Raw genomic sequence first — 21872 nt, forward strand, 5'->3', positions numbered from 1 at the left:
CCACAGACAGAATGTGGGCCATCCCAGAAGGTGAGAAAGGCACCAGGGTGTGGGGTTGTCAATTTTTACAGGGGTGGGTACTTTCATAGGCTACTGAGTGGGAGGAGTATTTCAGCTATTTCAGGAAGGGTCAGGGGATATCTGAGAATAGGGCCACAGCCCACTCTTTCATCCTTATGCTTGTATTACTGAGGTTCCAGTTCTAGCGGAAGTCAACTTGTCTGTCTTCTTGGACTCATTCCTTTCTACTCAGTTTATGTCATGTCCTCAGTTTATGTCATTCTTTCTAAGGTTCTGCCCTGCCCCCTTCCCTCCTGTTTCAAAAGTGTCCCACTTTTGGCTTCTTCATATGGATTCCTAAACTTTGTGCCCACCTCCAGGTGGTCTTTGAAGTCCCTCAACTTTCTGGTCCTTCAAGATTCCCAGGCTTATCTTGTGCATTTCTTGGCCCAGCCCTGAAATCAGCCATCTCTTCAAGAATCTCTGGATCCTCTGCTGGGAAATGGTATTTAGAGGCCCATAAGCTAGGCCTCAGGATAGTCACTGTTATCAAGTTGCCATTGCTTCTAGGCTTTTACTGGTAGGAGCCAAGAACTACATACTTTCTTTAAAAAAAGAAAGAAAAGAAAAAAATGGGAAAAAATTTCATTAGAACAAGCATATACGACCAATTCAAGTTTTAAGATGACAGGGATTTACTTAAGCTTTTTGATTTTGCACTTAATCACTTTTGTCTCTTCCAGTGAAAGTCTTGCTTCATAACAACATGAGGGTTAATTAATTACTTTCTTTAACTTGTATGCACGTACTTACAACAGTTTCAAAACAACAGCAGCAATATCACCAACAATAAGGTGTTTGATATAGTTTTAGATTTTTTGGTTTTGTTTTTGAGGGAGGGTGTTTTGTTTGTCTGTTTGTCTTTGTCCTTAGTAGATATCCCACGCTGAATGGAGAGTCAAAATTCTGCAATTTAAAGCCACTTGGGTAATGTTATGTTCTGTGTGGCTATATCACTAACTTGATAGAATTAGGTTCATTTGTCTTAGTTCTCAAGTTCCACAGATGTGTTTATTTCTCAACTTTTTCATTCTGTAACACATTTACATGGTTGCTAAGTCAAACTATAAAACAAGAAAAATCTCACTTCTGTCCCTGTCCCTCCCCCATAAATCACAATTTTATTAGCTTTTGACTTATTCTTCTACTCTCTTTTTATTTATTTTTTTATTTATTTATTTACTTGTTTATCTATTTATTTTATTGGCTGTGTTGGGTCTTTTTTTGCTGTGTGTGGGCTTTCTTTTCAGTTGCGGTGAGTGGGGGCTACTCTTCGTTGCAGTGTGCAGGCTCCTCATTGCTGTGGCTTTTCTTGTTGCGGAGCACAGGCTCTAGGCGCATGGGCTTCAGTAGTTGCAGCACATGGGCTCAATAGTTGTGGCTTACAGGCTTAGTTGCTCTGCAGCATGTGGGATCTTCCTGGAGCAGAGATCGAACCCATGTCCCCTGCACTGGCAGGCGGATTCTTAACCACTGCGCCACCTAGGAAGCCCCCTCTTCTACTCTTTCTTATTGAAAATAGACATATATGTATATGGAAAAACAACAAACTATAAGCACCATTCTGGTCCCTCTGTTTTCAAAACTAAACACTGTACTCTGAAGATCTCACCCATTCCATGCTTCCCTCCATCCCCATTATACCCAATTGTTCAGTTGCCCTATGCCTTATTCAAAGCTGCCCAGTGGGTGGGCACTTCAGGTGTGTTTCTAATCACTGGCTTTTACAAACAATGTTGCAATGAATACCTTGCGTGTATGTCTTTTTGTAATTTTTGCCAGTGTATCTTTGCGATCAATCCCTAGAGGTACAATGGCTGAGCTAAATGGTTTGTGTGTGTGGCATTTGCTAAGTGCTGTCAAATCCCTTCCATAGGGATTGAACCATCAAAACCAAACTTTAACAATGTGCAAAAATTAATAGGAAGATGCAGCATCCCAACTATCACTGACCTGGTAACCAGGCCAGCCTCCTGTTGTTCTACCCAAGGGGCAGGCCTGGATACATCACACACAGGAACACCCAAGGCCCTGGGAATCCTGGAAGGAGCTATAAAATTCCATTGTCTTTACCTTGGCTGGAATAACAGTTTCACAGGTAGCTTGTTCAACTCAGGCTGAACAGGAGCTCTGAGTGGTCTTTTGTGTCTTTTTTGAGAGATAAGACACAGAAAAATTCTTTCTTTCCATGTTTGCTTTGGTAGACAAAATGTTTCAAGGCATGGATCCTATTGGGGAATTATATCAGATGCCAACAAGTGAATATTATTCAATAAGTGGTTTATATGACCCTGGTGATTTTTCTTTCACAAATGGAATGGAAATTAACATGCTTAAGTGGCATTCAGTATCTTACTCATTCCACAAACACGAATTGAACCCTCTCTGTCCCCTCTCTACTTCCACTTCTAGGGCAGAAATAAAGACCTGCACAGCCTGCAGGCTGAATCCAGTACACAGTTGCTTCAGATTTGGCTCACGCTACATTTTGTAAAGAAGGAAAAAAAAAACTTGCTAATATTTAAATCAGGGTATTTTACATAAATATCCAGACTTCTGACTTCTCTTGAAAACTTGGCCAACAAGGCTGGTTTCCAGCATGGTAGTCACTGGTTGCAGCTAAGCAGAGGCTGCCCCCACTGGTAGGGCATGGGCTGCCTGCCCCATGTCCATGATGCCCGTCCAGCCCTTTGATTCATTTGTCTTACCTCCTGAGCCATGAGTTTGTAAGAAGCGCCCTAGACTGTTATCTCCCTGAAGATAAGGACCACCTGTGTCTTATTCAACTTCAGCTTTCCAGCATCTAACCCAGACTCCAGCACAACGGGTGCTCCATATATGTTTGGTGGATGATAGGAAGTATCTTATGGGTGCATGCATCATATTTCTTCCAATGCTGAAATTCTGCAATTCTAATACTACCCTAGACTTTTGATGCAGATTGGCATCATAAGTGCCCCCAATCTGTGCCATCTGTCCCACTACCTAAAGCCACTCACTCGTAGGTCCCTGAGCTGCCCCTCAAGTCTTCATTTTGCCATTTGAAATCTTTTCCTTCTAAAATCTCCTGTCAAACTGAGGACAGCAATGAACATCTCATATGTTTGCTAGGAAGACCACAGGAGATCACAAATGTCAAGCATGGCCCCTAGAGTTTACTTTGTCCCGTTACTACCAGTATCTTATCTTCAAGTTGGCAAGAGTCTCCCCACTCTTAGTTAGTCCAATGCAGTTGAGTTTGGTTTTGCAGCAAAGCCCCAAGGAAGAGATTACAGTAGAAACCTCTGTATTCTGAGAATTTTCCACGTGCACACCCCTAGGACACCAATGGAGGTAAAGATTTTATCAACAGGTTCATATTTCTTTTCAGATCCATTGGTGGCCAAAAGGGGACAATTAGGGAAGGTCAGAGCATATATAACTGGGAGCTCTTGGCCACCACTGCATGCTCTTTCCTGAGTAATCGCAGAATAGAAAGAAACATGGAGTGTCTTGGGATCCTCGGGCTGGTGGCCCTCTCAGAGTGCCTAGTCATGTAAGTACAGGGACTGTAAGTGTCATCACCTCTCTTTCTGTGGTTTCCCTTGTCCTCTTAATCTACCACCCATCAGAGTTAGAAGGAAATATCCTCATTCCCTGACAGTCTTGAAGTTCTACTCACACTTATTGATGAGTACCTTGCCATGGGCACTGAAGGGCCCAAGGGCCTTGGGGTCGGCCTGCAGGGTTGCGCAACTCTGGGGTCGCCAGTCACAGCATGACCTCTGTGAGAATGGCACTCGTTCGAATTGTTCAGTACACAGCACCTGCAACTGTAAGTGTGGTCCTGTGGAAGAGAACTTCTCCTGTGATTGCTTCTAGGTCTTCTCTCTGCTCTCTCTCCATTTCTGTGTGAATGTGTCTGTGTCTTCATCTCTGTATCTCTCTCTTTTATCTCCCCACCTCTTTGGCTGTTTCTGGGCATGCAGAAATCTCTGAGTTTTCTCTTCCTCTTTTGACTCCTCCTTGCTTCTGTAGCCTCTTCAGTTCCTTATTTATACCACATCTCCTGGCTTCCTCTCTCACCCCTCTCTTCTGCTTGGGCCCTGGAGAAAGGTCAGGAAGGCTACTTCTAGGCTGTTTTACCTCTAACAAGCAGGGTGACCACAGCCAAGTCACAAACTCCCTGCATTTCCGCTTCCTCCCCTGTAAAAAGGAGGTAATGAACCTCCTTCTACCTCCTTCCCAGAGCTTCTTTGGAAAAGATACAGTGGGATGGCAATACCAATGGTAATGGTTGCCCTTATTGAGACATATCAGGTACATTATATCCATCATCTCACTTAATACCCACAACATCCTATACGGAGTTGGGCATTATTATATTCTACCTTTTTACCAGTGGAGAGACTGAGACTCCAAATGGTCTAATGTCTTACCCAGGATTACACAACAGAAGCAGCATTCAAATTGAGGTCTTTGCCCTGCTCTTTGCATGGCAGCCTGATAATAACATGACACATAAAAATGCTGAAAATACATTACAGTGCAAAGTATTACAGTCATGCAATAACAAAGACATCTGATGGCGGCCCCTTCTTTGTTTCCTTTTCCCAATGCTTGGTGAAAGAATCCCCTTAATGAAGATTAAGACCTTGCAAGAAACCCTCAGGGAGAAAAATCTGCTGGCAAATTTCCTGCAGAACACTGATGACAGGTCCCAGAATGCCACTGATGACCCAAAAATTTCTCTTCATCCCCTGAGGAATCACCTGAATGTGAGTGTCTTGGGAGGATGCTGCTCCCCAGTGCCCCCTGGTGCTCTGGCTGAGCACTGGGGTTCAACTGGAAGGGCCAGGCTAGATATTGGGATGAGGTTCCTGCAAAAAGCAGAACCACGGGGGAAAAAGGACCCCATTCCCGGAGGAGAAGGCACTCTCATTCTCAGCTCTTGGGCTGTGGTGACTGGGCCCAGCAATGACCAGGGGGCAGGTAAACATCCATTTCTGTGCCAAAGGTATGTCATTAGTGTGAGAGAGGTTGTTCTTTCTGAACTAACTGAGCTACAGAGTTACAGGTGAAAGGTGAGCCATGTCTGATCAAAAGATAAAGCCAACTGCATATCAAGTTTGAAACCCCAGGCAGAGGAAGCTCAGCCTCCACAGATCCAAGAAGGATGCAGAAAAAGTTTCTGAGCCCTATGGCCTGTGATGCCATAAAAATCGAACACTATGGTTATTGTTATTGATTTTAAGAAAAGGTCTAATCTATTCTTCAAGAATGCATAGGACAGGCTGAGTGATAGGCAAAGAGTAAATACATATCCAGTAGAAGGACCACCTGCGTGGTGTTAATAGGCCATGTTCGGAGGTTAGAGGAAGTGGCCTGGGGTGACCAAGGAGAAGGAAACACTCAGGCTGGACCTTGAAGGGGAGACAGGAGAGCTTCTCAGATAAAGGCATCCGGACTTCCCTGGAGGTCCAGTGGTTAAGACTCTTCGCTAAAACTGCACTAATATATGTTTGATCCCTGTTTGGGGAAGTAAGATCGCACATGGAAAAAAAAATCAAATGAAGGCACTGGTCTGAGCAGAGGCTGTGAGCTGGGGTGGTTGGAAAGTGATTTCAGGAGACATGGGACACATGGACAGAGGCAGCATTCTGAGAATCGAGGCTGGCCAAGGCAGCCAGGCCTGCCCTAACCACCTCTCCCTGGGCCCTATAGCTGATCTACTTCAGAAGCATCACCATTGGAACACCCCCTCAGGAATTCAGGGTCGTCTTTGACACCGGCTCACCTGACTTGTGGGTGTCCTCCATCGTCTGCTCCAGTCCGCCCTGCTGTGAGTACCTGCCACTGACCCCCACCCCCACACATCTTACACTCACTCTTCCACCCACCCATCCTTGGCACTGAGAGACACTTATCTCTTGTGTCTGCAGGTGCAAACAAGCTCTTCAACACTCACTTGTCCAGAACCTTCCAGCGTACAAGCCTGCTCTTCACCCTCAAATACCACACTGGGAGGATTGTTGGATCTCTTGGCTATGACACCATTCAGGTAACTGGAAACCAGAAGCTGAGTCAGGACTGGTCCTGGGAGATACCGCTCCTTACAAAACACATGCAGGACCATGTGGGAGGCCCCGTCTTTCCCAAAGTCCCCTAGTGGCTGGCCCCCACTTTGCAAAACTTGTCCCTGGGGAGAGAGCGCCTCTGCTGACACGCAAACTCCCAGAATGGCTAACCCCGAGATTGGCTTGGGGTGTGGATCTGCAGCTCCTTTGCCCATGAGCAGCTCAAGGTTCATTTTGCTGGAAGCAGAGAGAGAGGGGGAGAAAGCCCCCACTTTTCTGTTCTCAGCCTTTGTTGAGCACTTTCATGGAAATAACGTGTTTAATCCTGCAACAACCCCAAAGAGCAAGACTATGATTAGCTCCATTATACAGAGGAGGGAATTGAGGTGCAGAGAGCCAGGACCATGGCAAGGTCAGGCATCTGGTAAGCAGTGAAGCTGGGCTGGCCAGTTAAGATTCATGCAGGTGTGGGGTATTTGGGAGAGAGAATGAAAGTGATCTTGGGCTCCTGGGGGAGGCCGAGGTCTTCAGGCGTCTGGGCAGGAAAAGCAGAGGCCAGAGGAGGGCACTGAGAAGTTGGTTCTCACTCTAGGGGGCTTTTGAGAGTCCAGTAAAAGCTATGCCCTGCCTCCACCAAAGGGTCAGAATACTCTGTGTGTGTGTGTGTCTGTCTGTCTGTCTGTCTGTCTGTCTCTCTGTCTCTGTCTGTCTCTCTCTGTCTCTGTCTCCCTCTCTCTCTCTCTCTCTCTAAGGCACACACAACCCCAAAAACATGTTTCCTAAGAGGAATTTTCATAAGAACTCTGGCAGCAACACTGTGCTTCTGGGTTCCTGGGCAAGTGCAGAATCCACAATGCATTGCAATGAATTCAGTCCATTTCTGTCATCTGATCATAGTGATGCCAAAGATAAGATTACCCTGTTCTCCACTCATTTTGTCCTCAAGTGGGAACCATTTGGTCCCAACCTGAGTCTCAGTTTCCCCACCTTTACAGAAGGCAGGAGACCAATTTGACTCCCTTCAGATGGTGTGTGCAGGAGGATCAGGTGTTGGTTAAAACCCACAGCCCTGCACAAAGTGGTGGAACCTGAATTCCTGTCCCAGCTTGGTCTATCCATCTGAGGTCCACCCAGGACACAGCCAGGCCTCAGGTTTTCTCTGTGGCCATCATGGCATCTCCAGCCCAGCCCAGTCCCAGCCCCACTTCCCAAACCTTTATGTGGGAACCCTCTCCTCTCCCATAGATCGGGAATCCTCTCATCCTGGGCCAGGCATTTGGCCTGATTGAGAAACAAATACAGTTGGATCATGCACCCTTTGATGGTGTTCTGGGCCTGGGCTACCCCAGCCTCACCCGCAAAATGACCACCCCCGTCTTTGACAATTTGAAGACACGAGGCATCATTTCTCGGCCTGTCTTTGCCTTCTACTTGAGCAAGTAAGTCTGAGCTGGACAAGCAAGCACTCTTTCTAAATCACCTTTAAGATCCTCTCAGTTGCATGAAAAATTATAGACCATCTGATCCATAAGTTTCCTGAGAGACTGTCTAACCCAGCATAACTATGGCCCCAGGGCCACATCCGGCCCTGCCACTGGTTTCTCTAAACAAAGTTTTATTGGAAAACAACCATGCTCATGGACTCAAGGGCAACACCTTGATCCAGGGCAGGGAAGCAAGAAGGAGAGCAGTGGAAGGTGTCAGGATACAGGTTGGAGGAAAAGACAACAGGATGTGCTGATGGATTTGACATGGAAGGAAGGAGAGGGATGGCGGGAATGTTTACTTCCTCACTAACATTTTACTGGGAGCCCAGGACCAGCTACACAATTGACAGGCACCAGTGCAAAATGAAAATGGGGGACCTCCTGTTCCAAAAGTATTAGGAATTTCAAGACAGGGAGAGCAGAGGCATGGGTCCCTCCTGAGAGTGGGGTCCCATGAATGGCACAGGTTGCAGGTCCATGAAGCCAACCCTGAGTTAGCCTGAACCCATGCCCTTAGTGCCTTCTGCTCTCAGCTTTTCTGAAAAACAGCAGGCTACACAAAGCGGAAGCCAGACCCCTCCAGCATGGTATCTCCGAGGGTATCTCTGAGCACTCTGGTTGCTGGCGAGGACCAGGCACTCTTCAGAAGGGTGAGTGGTCGGAGCCTGAACAGGCTGCCCAGCTTTGAACCTCTTCTGTGACTTTGATTACTTGGTGACCGGCATTGGTCGGGTAATCAAATCCCTCCATGCCTCAATATTCACATCTGTAAAATGGGGACCATACGAGTGCTTCTGATGGATGGATTACTACAGCCCTCAGACAGTGAGTGATGTTACTCTCTGACACGGAGCCCTCCCTCTTCCTTCTCTCCTCAGCCAGATGGAGAAAGGCAGCGTGGTGATGTTTGGCGGGGTGGACCACAGCGACCACAGAGGGCAGCTCAGGTGGATACCAGTGTCCCGAACCCACTCCTGGCAGGTAACCATGAACCAGTAAGCCTCTCCGTCTGAGGGTCACCCCAAGTTATACTCCCACATGTGCACACGGACACATGCAGACATACAAATGCACGCACAGACACACAGTCACACAAAGAGACATATGATCCACACACAAAGACACACATATAAACACACACAGAGACACACATGGACACAAACAGAGACAGAGACACAAAGACACACAACCACACAGATACACACAGGACCCGTGGGATCATAATCACCCCAGGTCTCCTACCCAGGGCCCTGACCAGCATCCTGAACAGGGTACAGAGAGGAGTTTGCAGCCCAGGGAGGCCTGCACCCACTGCACTTTGAGGCAGGTGGCATGGTTTGAGGACCCTAAAGTGCGAGGAAGAGAGGATCAGGGAGAAATTGGCCAGCATAAACACAGTTTTCATAAGATGAGCAACTGTCCAGGGCTACCGGGGACCGAGGAGTTCGTATTACACAAAACTGCTAGTTGAAAAACAGGGACACACCTGGACAAACTGGGAAGACTGGTCTCCTTAGGGAGAAGCTTACCAGCAATGGGGAGAGGTTGGTTGCACTCTTGAGACCTGAAAACAACTCGTACAAAGAGACACTCCCCCAACCCCTTGCCACCCACACCCATATCCCAGGCACACAGTGGGGCAGGGGCTGTGACAGAGAGAACCAGGAAGCTAGAATCCAGGAGTGGCCTGAGAACAAGGGGCAGTAATTGATGGGATTCTGTGTGATACCCTCAGACAGGAGCTTATGGGTCCTTTGGAGGCCCCCCGGGATAGATTTGGTATCTTCTGGCCAGTTGTCTCAGTGTCGGAGCCAAGTGAGGGGGCCATGTTGGGATACAACCTCTCCCTGGGCAGCCTGTTTTCCCCTCCTCAACACTCTGAGCATCTGCTTCCCCAGAGAATGTCAATTTTCACTGCGTGGGTTGACCCGTTACTGGGCAGACACCAGACACAGGACTCTGGTTATTCCTCATTCATTTCTTCACTCCATTCATTCATTCACTCAACAATCATACACTGTGAATCTGCTGGGTGCTGGGCACTAGTTGCACTGACCATACAACTTGCTCTTATGTCAGGTGAGGCAGACTACATGAAATGAGTCACACACATAATGAACTACCACTTCGGTACTTGCTACAAATGAGGAAGAGTCTAGACAGGAGCCTGATCTAGTGTGGGGGAAGACTTCCCTGAAAAAGTAACATTTAAGCTGGAACCTGGAAGAGGAGGATATATTAGCTAGACAAAGGGGATGGGGGTCTTCTACAAAGGGCGATCAGCACAGGCCAAGGCCCTGAGGCACAAAAAAGCCTGGTGCATTCAAGTATTGAAAGGAAGTCCAAGAAGGTTACATGACCAGAGCAAAGGAAAACAAAGTCAAGGCATGAGATGAAGGGCTGTTCTGGAGAAAGTCAGAGAGGGGGTCAGTTGTGGGAGGAGACTTCAGAGGGATCCTGGTGCCCACTTTGTCTCTCTGTCTCTCAGCATCACCATGGACAGAGTGATTATTGCTTGTTTCAACGGCTGCCAGGCCATTCTGGATACTGGGATGTCGTTGCTGGTTGGCCCAACTAGACTGGTCACCACCATCCAGAAGCTCATCAACAGCACACGTTTTGGCCGAGAGGTGAAGGGACATGCCACAGGGTCACTCTGGGGCTCTCCACACACCGGGGATCAGCTGGGACAACCTCTCGCCACTTTCCCTAACAGTACAAGGTTCCATGTAGCTCCATCACTCAACTGCCTACCTTCACCCTCAACATCAACGGCACTGATTACCCAGTGCCCGCTCAAGCCTACATCTGGAAGGTGAGGGGCCAACCCTGGGGCTGGGTTCTCAAATCTGGGCCTTGTAGGAAACTTTGAGCTGCTACTGGGAGGAGGGGACCCTCTGTAGGGCAAGCCACACCCTTGCAGATGCTGCTGAGCCCCTGTGGTTGGTCCAGTGCCTCCCACAAAACTAATCACTTGAGAGTAGAGGGCAGACTGGACATCCATCATCCTGGCATAAATGGGGACGCCACCCTGTGCCAGCGTGGTGTGAGGCACAAGGAGAGAGGAACACTGAGGGCCTCTGCCCTCAGAGAGCTTCAGTCCACCAGAGCCCTCAGGTGGATAAACATGGAAAGTCAGCTCAAGCAATCCCTGAAATAGGCCAAGAGACAAGTGGGGCTGGCTCGGGACAGTCTCAGTGTGTTGTCCCACCGTAATGATTAACAGTCTCCCTTCCCATCTCAAAAGTTTCCTGATTGGTTGATCAATTACATGATTCCCCTAGTCCTTAGCTGCAACTTCCCCTTGTTAAGCTCTAGTTGCCCCTCTGTGAGTTGGGCTACCAGACACCTGTGTGGGGAGTTTTGATGCTCATGTAAGTAAAGGGTTCACAGTGACTGCACAGCCCCAGCACAGGGCTGAGGCTTGATGTCACCTCTCTGTGGGAGTACAAAAGAGGCTGATGGGTGCAAAGAAGGCTTTGAGGAAGACAGGAAATTCCAGTAATTCAAAACCTCCAGCCTCACGGAGGCATGAGGAGGCCTGCTTGGGTTGAGGCAAATCTACACTGGACTCCAAGCAAATGGCACCCCAGGGGCTGTGCCAAGTGTTGCCAGGTGCAGATTAGGGGTGATGAGCGCGACAGACAAGAGGAGCACCAGGCTAAGTCACCCAGCCCAGCCTGGAGTGGCCAGGGAGGGTGAGTGTGGATCCAAGAAGTCTTCCTACAGGGTCTGAGCACAGTCTTAAAGAACAGGTTGTGGGGAAGACAGAGAAGAAAAGGCATTCTCAGCAGAGAAAACTGTGAATATGGGTCAGAAGGAATGAATAGGGGAACTAGAAGCCATTCTTGTTTTTTTTTTTATTATTGTATTGAAGTATAGTTGATTTACAATGTTAAGTTACTTTCTGCTGTACAGCAAAGGGACTCAGTTATACATATGTATATATATGTCCTTTTCCCTCTTCTTTTCCATTACGATTTGTCAAGGTATATTGAATGTAGTTCCCTGTGCTATACAGGAGGAGCTTGTTGTTTATCCGTCCTCTGTATAGTAGCTTGCATCTGCTAATCCCAGACTCCAGTCCTTCCCTCCCCCACCACCCTCCTTCAGTGCAAACATGTCTTGGCCATTATTGTTCTTAGAAAGGCATCCCCCTTCCTCAGCTGCTGAGAGCCACTTGGTCCTTACTAAAGAAGGGACAAAAAGCCAAAAAGCTGCCGGCTCTGAATACTGACGGGGGTGGCAGGTAAGGGCTGAGGCTGACAGGGGTGTATTGTCATCTCCCCCAGAGTCCTCACGGCCGCTGTGTCATTGGCTTTCAAGGGGGCACAGAGCACTTGAAGCAGCCAGAGACCTGGATCCTGGGTAACATCTTCCTGAGGCTGTATTACTCAGTTTACGATCGGGGAAACAGCAGGATTGGCCTGGCTCCCGCAGTGTAAATGCTGGGGCTGCTTCAGGAAACAATCAGGCCCACTCCAAGCACACACTCACACACACATAGGGCACTCCCACCCAGGGATGGTGGTGGACTGTGTTAGGTGCTCTGCAAAGCCCTACTCTCAGTAAAGAATAAAGGATTCCACTCCCAATGGTGCCAATACAAATGGTTGCCTCTCTTTGGGTTCTGGAGGTGCTTCATAATCCGGCAAGATATAGAACCTCATCTGAACCACTAGTGAGAGGAGCCCAACTCCAACTGGCTTCAAGGAAAGGGGAGACTTACTGCAAGGGGATCTGGGACACAGAAACCAGAGTAGATCCAAACATCTCACTGGTTGGACCCAAAATCAGAAGCCATCAGCTCACTCTTTTTCTCCCTCCCTCTTTCCTTTCCCTCATCTTTGATTCACTTAGCTTGACAGCTTTCTTCCTTCAAGCTTCTATACGTATATCCCCAAGGGATCTCGCCCATAAGGAAAGAAGCTCAGAAGACATCAGGGTACCAGGGAGGGCTCTGATTGATCCACCACAGATCAGGTGTCCAACCCTGGACCAAACATCCTGGGTGGGTGCATGGAGCATTATGATTGGCTTTACTTAGTTACTTGTCCCTGTCCAATGTGATTGACACTTTCCTCCAGCATCACAGGGCTGGAGCTGGGGAGAGGCACTGGTAGGAGGATACGTTACACCATGAAAGACAAAATAGCATGATCCTAGGTTTGCTAAACACATGGAAGTCAGGGCAGCATACTCGCCAGGCATGCACATCCTGGAGGTTTTCTCCCTAGGTTCAAATCCCACCTCTGACATGTACCAGTCATATGACCTTCATAAATTCATTTCTCAACATCAGTTTCCTGCTCTGTAAATTTGAGATAAGGATAGTTCGTTCCTCACTAATCATCAGTAAAATGCAAATCAAATGACAATAAGGCACCATCTCATGTCCATGAGAATGGTCTTAAGGAGCTCCAGGCCAGGCATTCATTACCAGCCCCCTGCTCTCCTTTCCTGAGGCAAGACACGAATGGACTCCAGGACTACATATTGATGACTGGACTCTTGTCTATATTTAGATATCTGTACTTCAATAAAAGAAATAGCAACAAGAATATGGTAAATAACTGAACATTGGACAGTTTTATGGCAGGGACAGGGAGGGGCTAAACTCTGTTAAGAGATCAGGATGCCATATGCTCCCAATTCTTGAGACAAAGCAGACAGTACACATGCACAGAAAGACTCCTTGGAGGTCAAAAGGAGCCACCCCATAATATGTCATGCTAAGGCCTTCCCAGAGGCCTCTGGGCTGCAATGCATCTTGGAAGCAATTTGTACACGCATGATGGGGAGGGTCCCGGGACCGGTCAGGTGTGAAGAAAAAAACCACATAATTCGCCAAAGGTAAACAAAGACCCAGAAGACTGGCCCTATATAAATGACTTAACCAGCTCCTCATTAAGGAGGATACCCACACCCTTTCTCTCAGGGTGTGCATCTCTGCCTCGCTTCTGTTTTAAGTAAACAAATTGTTTCTCTGTGTGCTCTCCCACTTGTTGTTATGCTATGTCTCTAATAATAACCTTTGTATCTACTTTTACAGTTTTAGCCTCCATGAGAAATGCATTTTTCACTGGGAGCAAGAGCTGGGGTTTTCCCTTCTAGCCTCTAGCCCTTGCTGGTCTGGTGGCTAGGACTCCTAGTTTTCATGCAGGCTACCCAGGTTCAATTCCTGGGCAGGAAATTAAGATCTCGCTTCACCCACTGCTCACTGCTGCCTCTCTGGGATCAGATGGTGCAGAAACCCAGGATTTCAAGGTAAGTGGCAGGTCTCGCCCAAACTGCTGGCTGGAGACTCCTGACTTTCACTCTCTCTCCCATGAGAACACTCTTGCTCCCAGCTCTCTGCTTTGTTCTCTTTCCAAGACCCGCAGGACTTAATCTCAGCTCTCTCAGTTCAGGAGCCCAAGGGGTCTCTTTCTCACTCGCACTCACTCTCTCGTCCTTTTGCTCGAATGCTCTTCTCTGTCTCTCTGTCTATCTCTGTCTCTGTCTCTGTCTCTCTCTCTCTGTCTCTCTCTCGCTGTCTCTCTCTCGCTCTGCCTAAACTACAGCTCCCAGCATGCCCCACACCCAAGCAGTTCTTCTTCATCAAACTTGCAAGAAATGCACGGGAGAGCCCGAGCTCAGTGCCTGCCACTGTCTCTTGCCAATTGCACCCTGCTATGCACCACACTTTATTTCTCCGGAAGAAAAATTACTTCCCATGGGTGCCACTGCCTTCCAGTGTCTTTCTCCCCAAGCAGGCTGCCAGGTGCACACCCCACCCTTTGCTTTTTTTTCCTGCTATTTTCTAACCTACTCTGCTCAGGAAACAAGGTTTCTTTTTCACCTAAGCCTTCTGTCTCCTTCAATTGTACCTTACGCACCAAACAAACAGGGTGACAGACTTGGGGTTCCTCTGCTGATTACTCTCCCACCTGACTTTGTGTCCAAAGATCTTCTACGGGAATATTCCCATCTCTCAGCCCTCAGATCCTCACCCCTGTGGCACTTTCCATTGTGGCCAACTCCAGCTCCTCCAGGAGTTCCCCCTTCACTCCAGGCCTTAACAGCCCATAGTCTGTAACAGACTACCTATTGGGCTGGCCACTTCCATACAGCCTACATCCTAGGCTTTATAGATGTTCAGTCTCCAAGAACACACTCCAGCAGAGTAAGCCCTATAGACGAGGGATCCCTCCTAAGAAAAGTCCTGGCAACCAGTCTGCACTGGTTCAAAAGCCCTCCTCTGTCCCTGCTGGGTTGGGTGCCTTGCATGAGGCTTCAGTGGGGGCCAGAGATGTCTGGTCAGGATTCAGTGGGCAATTATGCTTAAAATCCCACCAGGTTTGAAGAAAATTAGGGGGACACTTCAAATGCCTTCAGGCACCAGCCACCTAGTGGCATTTCTGGGATGCTGGATTCCGTTCTAGGAACGCTGTCTTCTTTAGTTGCAGGTTACTTGATATGGGAGGATCCCTTTCTAAGCCAGATGGGCTGAGAAAAAGGAAAATCTGAGATTCTACTGTAGCAGTGCCTGGCCTTTATTTAAGTTGGGGGATGGAAAAATGGCCTGAAAATGGGTCTCTTACAATTAGACCTTTAGTGCCACAGGATGGGAAAATGGACTGAGGTTCTCTTTTGTTCAGGACTTTCTCCTATAATCAAAAGCCTGAGGAAGCAGAACACTCCTAACATTCTAAAGAATCCCCTTCTAACTTCTTCCAACTCTTGTTGGGGTGGGGGGGGCATGGCAGGGAGGACCAAGCTTCCCCCACTCCTGCATTTTCCCATACTCCGTCAGATTCTTCTGATCAAACAAAGACCACACCTCCCCAGAGGGACAATCCCTGCTGGGACAGCATTTTATCAGCCAGTCAATTGACAATTAGCACAGTCAATTTTAGTACTATCTTGTTTAAATTTGAGCTATGAAACCATGACTACAGAAAGAGAAAGATGACTTTTGATAGTGTGGCCACAATAGCCTTTAGATTCTGGAGAAAATTCGTTAAGATTAAATTTTTTAAAATCACAAAACCAGTTATTTTTGCATATGCAGTTAAGAACAGCTAGCTTGTTAAAATATCTTTTTCAGAATTCTGACCCAGAGAGAACAAAAATATGCCTAGGAGAAAGCTTGAAGTTAACTCTTATCAGGCCCTTGAGATACAATCACAGCCCACTTTGCCTGAGACTTCAGCCTGAGTTAATCAGGAGAACTTCAAGCCAAGGGAGAGAAAAGTGGGGAAGGGAAGGGGGCCAAGAGGCATTTTGAATCTCTAGTGGAAACTATGAGATCGCTGTCTGTCTGGATATACGTGTATGTCTCAGTATGAGTCTTTGTCTTTGGATACTCTTGCTGAGGTTAATTTGTAAATGAGTTCTATTTAATTGGCTTAAAGAAAATTAAGCACTTACAAATCAAACAATTGTAAAAATAAGAGAAATTAAGCTGAATAAATCTCAGGGTCACATCAACTGGGAAATATTCAATAATATTAATGTTTGTTGATCTAATTAACATAGACAAGTCTTTAAAGTCATCAACATTAAATATAACACTTTTATTGTGCCTAGGTTTAATATAACCTATCTGTAGCAAATTTGTCAGCAATGAAAATAATTCAGTGTAAAGAAACTTTCAGGGAAAAATATGCAGATGAGAAAAGAAATGTGTGTGAACATTTTAGGAATAAAACAATATACTAAAATGTTAATTACTGAACATTAGCTTCCTTTTAAAGATAAAAAATGTTTTAAGCTATTAATAAATGTATTTGGTGCCACACTGAGATGTTTTATCCCATCTGACTGAGTGTTCTAAACCCTTTTGATACTGCATGGTAATCCTTTGCTAATGTGAATATTCTAGAAATTATATAGAGTTCCTAACATTCTGAAATGTCCTGGTAAAACATTGTCAGTCACAGCTCTAGTTATTATCTACAAATATTCTACGTCACAACAGTAACCAACTTACTTTATCAATTGCATTGTAATCAGATTTCAAACATGACTTCTTAAGGTTTTTGTCACTATGGACAGTTATGGTTTCACTCTGATGCATTTGCAAAGATACTACCTCTTCAAGATTTATAAAAATAACTTTCTAAGATTAAATTGAAATTAGGTAAATAAGTATGTTATTAACTGTAAGCTGGTACCAGACTGGAATTTAGTTTTCTCTCCCTATTAGGAAAACAAAATTTTCTTGGAATGCTGCTTTTGATAACAGACTGTGTGAATTACCTAGCCTTTAAGTGATTTATATTTGCTTTTAAGATCTTTTGTTACTTGGGTTGAGTGAATAAGTAGTGTTTCACAATGATCTATGAAGACCATGGCACGTGTAGATAAAGTTCATTCTGCTTCTACAAAAATGAAACCCTCATTTTCAGGCTTTTGCCATCCTGATGTCCTTAAAGCATGACAATGATCTACTCCTAAATCAGGGAATTTAAAATGGGTCAACAAAGGCTGTAAAATAAACAGTCAGGGCTATGAGAAACCCAATACGGCCAATTGGCTTTTCCTGGCTCCCTGACACACTTCATTTTTTTAATTTTTATGGGTTAAAGCCTTTTCTGGCTGCAGGGCTGATGCCCTCCCAATGAAAAAAATGGTTAAAATTGTGTTTTCCACTTGGGGTATGCCTTTTACAATCTCCAGTGGTCAAGGTACCCACTTCACCTGACTCAAACAGAACAAAAGTTAATTACATGGGATTAAATGAACTGCTAAATATGAGATAATTTTTCCAAATTTTGTCTGACATATTGCTGGCTTTTCATGTTTGTTGTTTTCAGATATAGAAAAGCTCTCCTCCTCAAGCTACTTATGGTTTACAACAATTTGGTAATTTACACCTGTGGGTAAAATTAACACATTTATTTTTCTCTCTACCTTCTCCCTCCTGAGATTAAAAACTCTTAGATTCTCTGCAGCATCATCAGCTCTTCTCTACTGGGAACAATTAAATCATACTAAGGATCATCAGTCTAGTTACCCGAGAAAATTGAGATTAATGCCTTATGAACATTACCAATATACAATTTCCCTGAAAAACAAGCATTAGTATAGAACAGACTAAGTCAGATAACCTGGGGTTATACTAGGTGGCTGGAATGGGATGGAAGTTCTTGACTTAAATTCTTACTTATGACCTCACTCATACTGCTAGCTATATTATTTTCTATATCACCTGTTTCAAGAAGTTGATATTTCTTGCATTACCAAATGTGTGATTGAGCCTCTAATAAAATGATGGTATATAGTTCCATGTGAGATCAGTGATGGTAAGAGTGTAACTCTAGATATGGAAAGATGCAACAACAGGGAATATTTTCCTGGACCATAAAAGACTAGACAGATGGTCCAGAGGTTTTTGGCTACTGTTAGCAGGGCCTAGTTAAGGAACAGCACATTGAGTGGCCTTCAGTGAAATTTCACCAGACATAGGAATGAGGCTTCCTAGCACCACGGGATGAAATGGTCATGAAATGCCCCCCAAAACCATGGGTAAACTTGTGACCATGAAGGGGCCCTGCCAACTGGAAACTGACACATCATCCACCTCTACAAGGACTAAATCATGGCCACTGCAGCAGCTGACCTTCAACACCCCCTGAAAGGAGTTCAGGGTGGAAATCAAAAATAAATAGCTCTGTGATCTAGAAAAAACTGTCAGAACAGGCCTCCAGATAGATAGTTTCAGAAAAAGATTTTATGAGCTCAACTTCTTGCATCTTCTCATACCTAGAAACTGTTAACATCATTAACGGTAACGTCTGCTTTGTCTATTAATGAGATTTTTTTCAGACAAATAGCACCTATTATCTATGTGTTCATACCACATCAAAGGTTAAAACCTACTTAAATGAAATTAGACAACTGGCTACCTGGCTACAAGTCTCTGCAAAGTGCCAGATCCAGACTAGGTTTCAGGCTTATTGTCCTTAAAAAAAAAAAGAGAGAGAAAGAGAGAGAAATTTATTTTTTATTAATGTTCAGGTTCCTATTAATGTGTCTCCAACTACTTGTAACTGGGTCTGTTATACCTACATCAATTATACTGGGCTAATAGAAGAGGACATCAAAAATATATATGACCATGTCAAATGGCTCCATTCCTTTGGATAGGTTAACCCAATCTTTACTACTCCTGCTTGGACCCCTGGTTACAATATTTTTTTTTTACTGCACTTTGGCCCCTGCCATCTTAATCTATTTATCTAGTTTGTTCTTTCTAAGGACACAACAGGTTCCCAAACAAGGTGATGGTGATGCAGAGATTCCAGCCACTCCTTGGAACAGATCCTGCTGAAAAAACAACAGAAGTCACCCTGGGCCCCTCAATAAGGCAGGACAAGCACTCTGTAACTACAGCTGGGTAGTGTCTACAAGCCCCATGCCAGCATGAAGAAGCTGCAGAAGACAGACCTTCACCCTTCATTATCCCAATAATGTCTCAGGGGGGATTTGAGGTAGGAGATAGATGGGCTCCAGGCTAGGCATTTACAACTGGCCTCCCATTTACATCTCATGAGGCAGAGAAGAAGATGAGCTCCAGGCCAGACATTCATTACCAGCCCCTACTTTACATTTCCTGAGGCAAGAGACAAATGGGCTCCAGGACTACATATTTATGACCAGACTTCTGTCTATATTTTTGATATCTGCACTTCAATGTAAGAAACAGCAACAGAAATAAGGTAAATAACTTAACATTGGACAGTTTTCTGGCATTGGCAGAGAGGGGTAAACCCTGCTAAGAAATCAGGTGTTCATACACTCCCCATCCTTGGGACAAGGGAGACATTACACATGCAGAGAAAGGCTCCTTGGAGGTCAAAAAGGGGGGACACCACCCCATAATATGTCATGGTAAGGCTGTCCCATAGGCCTCTGGGCTGAAATCCATCTTGGAAAAAATTATGCACACGTGATGGGGAGGGTCCTGGGAGAATTCAGGTGTGAAAAAAAAAAAAAAAACAGCACATAATTGGCCAAAAGTAAACAAAGACCCAGAAGAACTGCCCTATATAAATGACTTAACCACCTCTTTACTGCGCTTCTCCTCATTAAGGAGGATGCCCACACCCTTTCTCTCTGGGTGTGCATCTCTGCCTTGCTTCTGTCTTAACAAATCGTTTCTCTGTGTGCTCTCCCACCTGTTGTTACGCTATGTCTCTAATAATAAACTTTGTACCTTCTTTTACAATTTTAGCCTCTGCAAGAAATACATTTTTCACTGGGTGGCCAGATCCAGGGAAAAATAGCTTCTAGGCTCTAGCCTGGCTGGTCTGGTGGCTAGGACTCCTGGTTTACACCCAGGCTACCCAGGTTCAATTCCTGGGGAGGGAATTAAGATCTCGCTTCACCCCACTGCTTACTGATGCCTCTCTGAGATCAGTACCACAGGTCTCTTTAAGACCAACACCTAACTCTCAACTATTTCTTACCTTATCACTGTCACTTTGTGCTTGACACTGAAACTGTGCACCTCACATTGGAACTTGAGCCCAATGATAGGACACAAGCCCAGCCAAAACCCTGATTGGGACTTGAATCCATGCAGCCAGGATTCAAACCAGACCAAAACCCAAAGTCTCCCAACTGAGATCACACACCTCATTTCAGGACTTAAGGAAGCTCAGGTTCTTGATGTCTCATCACAGAAAGAATTCAGTGAGAGACAAACTGATAGGTACAAAGTGGATGTATTCAGACAGAAACACACTACAGAGACAAACTGTGGGCCATCTCAGAAGGTGAGAAAGGCACCCGGGTATGGGGTTGTCAGTTTTTACAGGGGTGGGTACTTTCATAGGCTAATGAGTGGGAGGAGTATTCCAGCTATTTCAGGAAGGGATGGGAATTTACAGAAATTGGGCCACGGCCCAATATTTGATCCTTATGCTTCTATTACTGAGGCTCACATTCTAGTGGAAGTCAACTTGTCCGCCATCATGGACTCATTTGGTTCTACTCAGTTTATGTTATGTCCTCAGATTATGTCATTCTTTCTAAGGTTCTGCCCTGCCCCCTTCCCTCCTGTTTCAAAAGTGTCCCACTTTTGGCCTCTTCATATGGATTCCTAAACTTTTTGTCTGGCCCCCAGTCGTATTTGAAGGCCGTCAAATTTCTGGTTCTTCAAGATTCCCAGGCTTATCTGGTACATTGCTTGGCCCAGCCCTGAAATAAGCCATCTCATCAAGAATCTCTAGAACCTCTGGTGGGAAATGGTATTTAGAGGTCAGAAACTAGGGCTCAGGATAGTCACTGTTATCAAGTTGCCAGTTCTTCTAGGCTTTTCAGTGGCCAGAGCCAAGAAGTATACATTTTCTTTAAAAAAAAAAAAAAAAAAAAAGGAAAATAATTCATTGGTACAAACATATACCTCTAATTCAGATTTTAAGACCACAAGGTTTTACCATAGCTTTTTGGTTGTACACTTAAATCTCTTTTGTCTCTTCCACTGAAAGTCTTGTTTCATAACAACATGAGTGTCAATTACTTACTTGCTTTAAGTCCTATGCACCTGCATATGATACTTTCAAAAGAACAGTAGCAAAATCATCAACAATAAGTTGTTAGATATAGTTTCAGATTGCTTTGGCTTTTGGTTTTTGGTTTTGTTTTAGAGGAAGGGTGTTTTTGTTTGTTTGTCTTTGTTCTTAGAAGACATCCCACTCTGAAATTAGAGTCAAAATTGTGCATTTTAAAGCCACTTAAGTAATGTTTCATTCTGTGTGGCTATGTCACCAACTTGATAGAATTAGGTTCATTGCTCTTAGTTCTCAGTTTCGACAGATGTGTTTAATTATCTATTTTTTGATTCTGTAACACATTTACATGGTTGCAAAGTCAAACTATAAAACAAGAAAAATCTCACTTCTGTCCCTGCTCCTCCCCCATAAATTACAATTTTTATTAGCTTTTGGTTTATTCTTCCACTCTTTCTTATTGAAAATAGACAAATGTGTATATGGAAAAGCAACAAACTATAAGCACCTTTCTGGTCCCTCTTTTTTAAAAACTAAACAGGACAGCCTGAAGATCTCACCCATTCCATGTCTCCCTCCATCCCAATTGTGCCCAATTGTTCAGATGCCCTAAGCCTTATTCAACACTCCCCTGTGCATGGTCACTTCAGGTATGTTTCTAATCTTTTGCTTTTACAAACAATGTTGCAGTGACTAGCTTGTGCATATGTCTTTCTGTATTTTTGCCAGTGTATCTTTGGGATAGATCCCTAGAATTACAATGGCTGAGC

General features: G+C 45.2%; 1 protein-coding gene across 1 annotated transcript; it reads left to right on the top strand.

Moving 5' to 3' along the window:
- Positions 1–3542: 3542 nt before the first annotated feature.
- LOC130848775 (pregnancy-associated glycoprotein 2-like) lies at positions 3543–12048 on the top strand. The gene is made up of 9 exons (XM_057727172.1): positions 3543–3595; positions 4670–4817; positions 5764–5881; positions 5982–6100; positions 7362–7555; positions 8482–8598; positions 10092–10233; positions 10320–10418; positions 11896–12048. The coding sequence occupies exons 1-9, from the start codon at positions 3543–3545 to the stop codon at positions 12046–12048; spliced, it is 1143 nt and encodes a 380-aa protein (XP_057583155.1).
- Positions 12049–21872: the final 9824 nt, after the last annotated feature.

The sequence above is a fragment of the Hippopotamus amphibius genome, chromosome 3 (genome assembly GCF_030028045.1).
Source record: "Hippopotamus amphibius kiboko isolate mHipAmp2 chromosome 3, mHipAmp2.hap2, whole genome shotgun sequence".
NCBI classification, from domain to species: Eukaryota; Metazoa; Chordata; class Mammalia; order Artiodactyla; family Hippopotamidae; genus Hippopotamus; species Hippopotamus amphibius.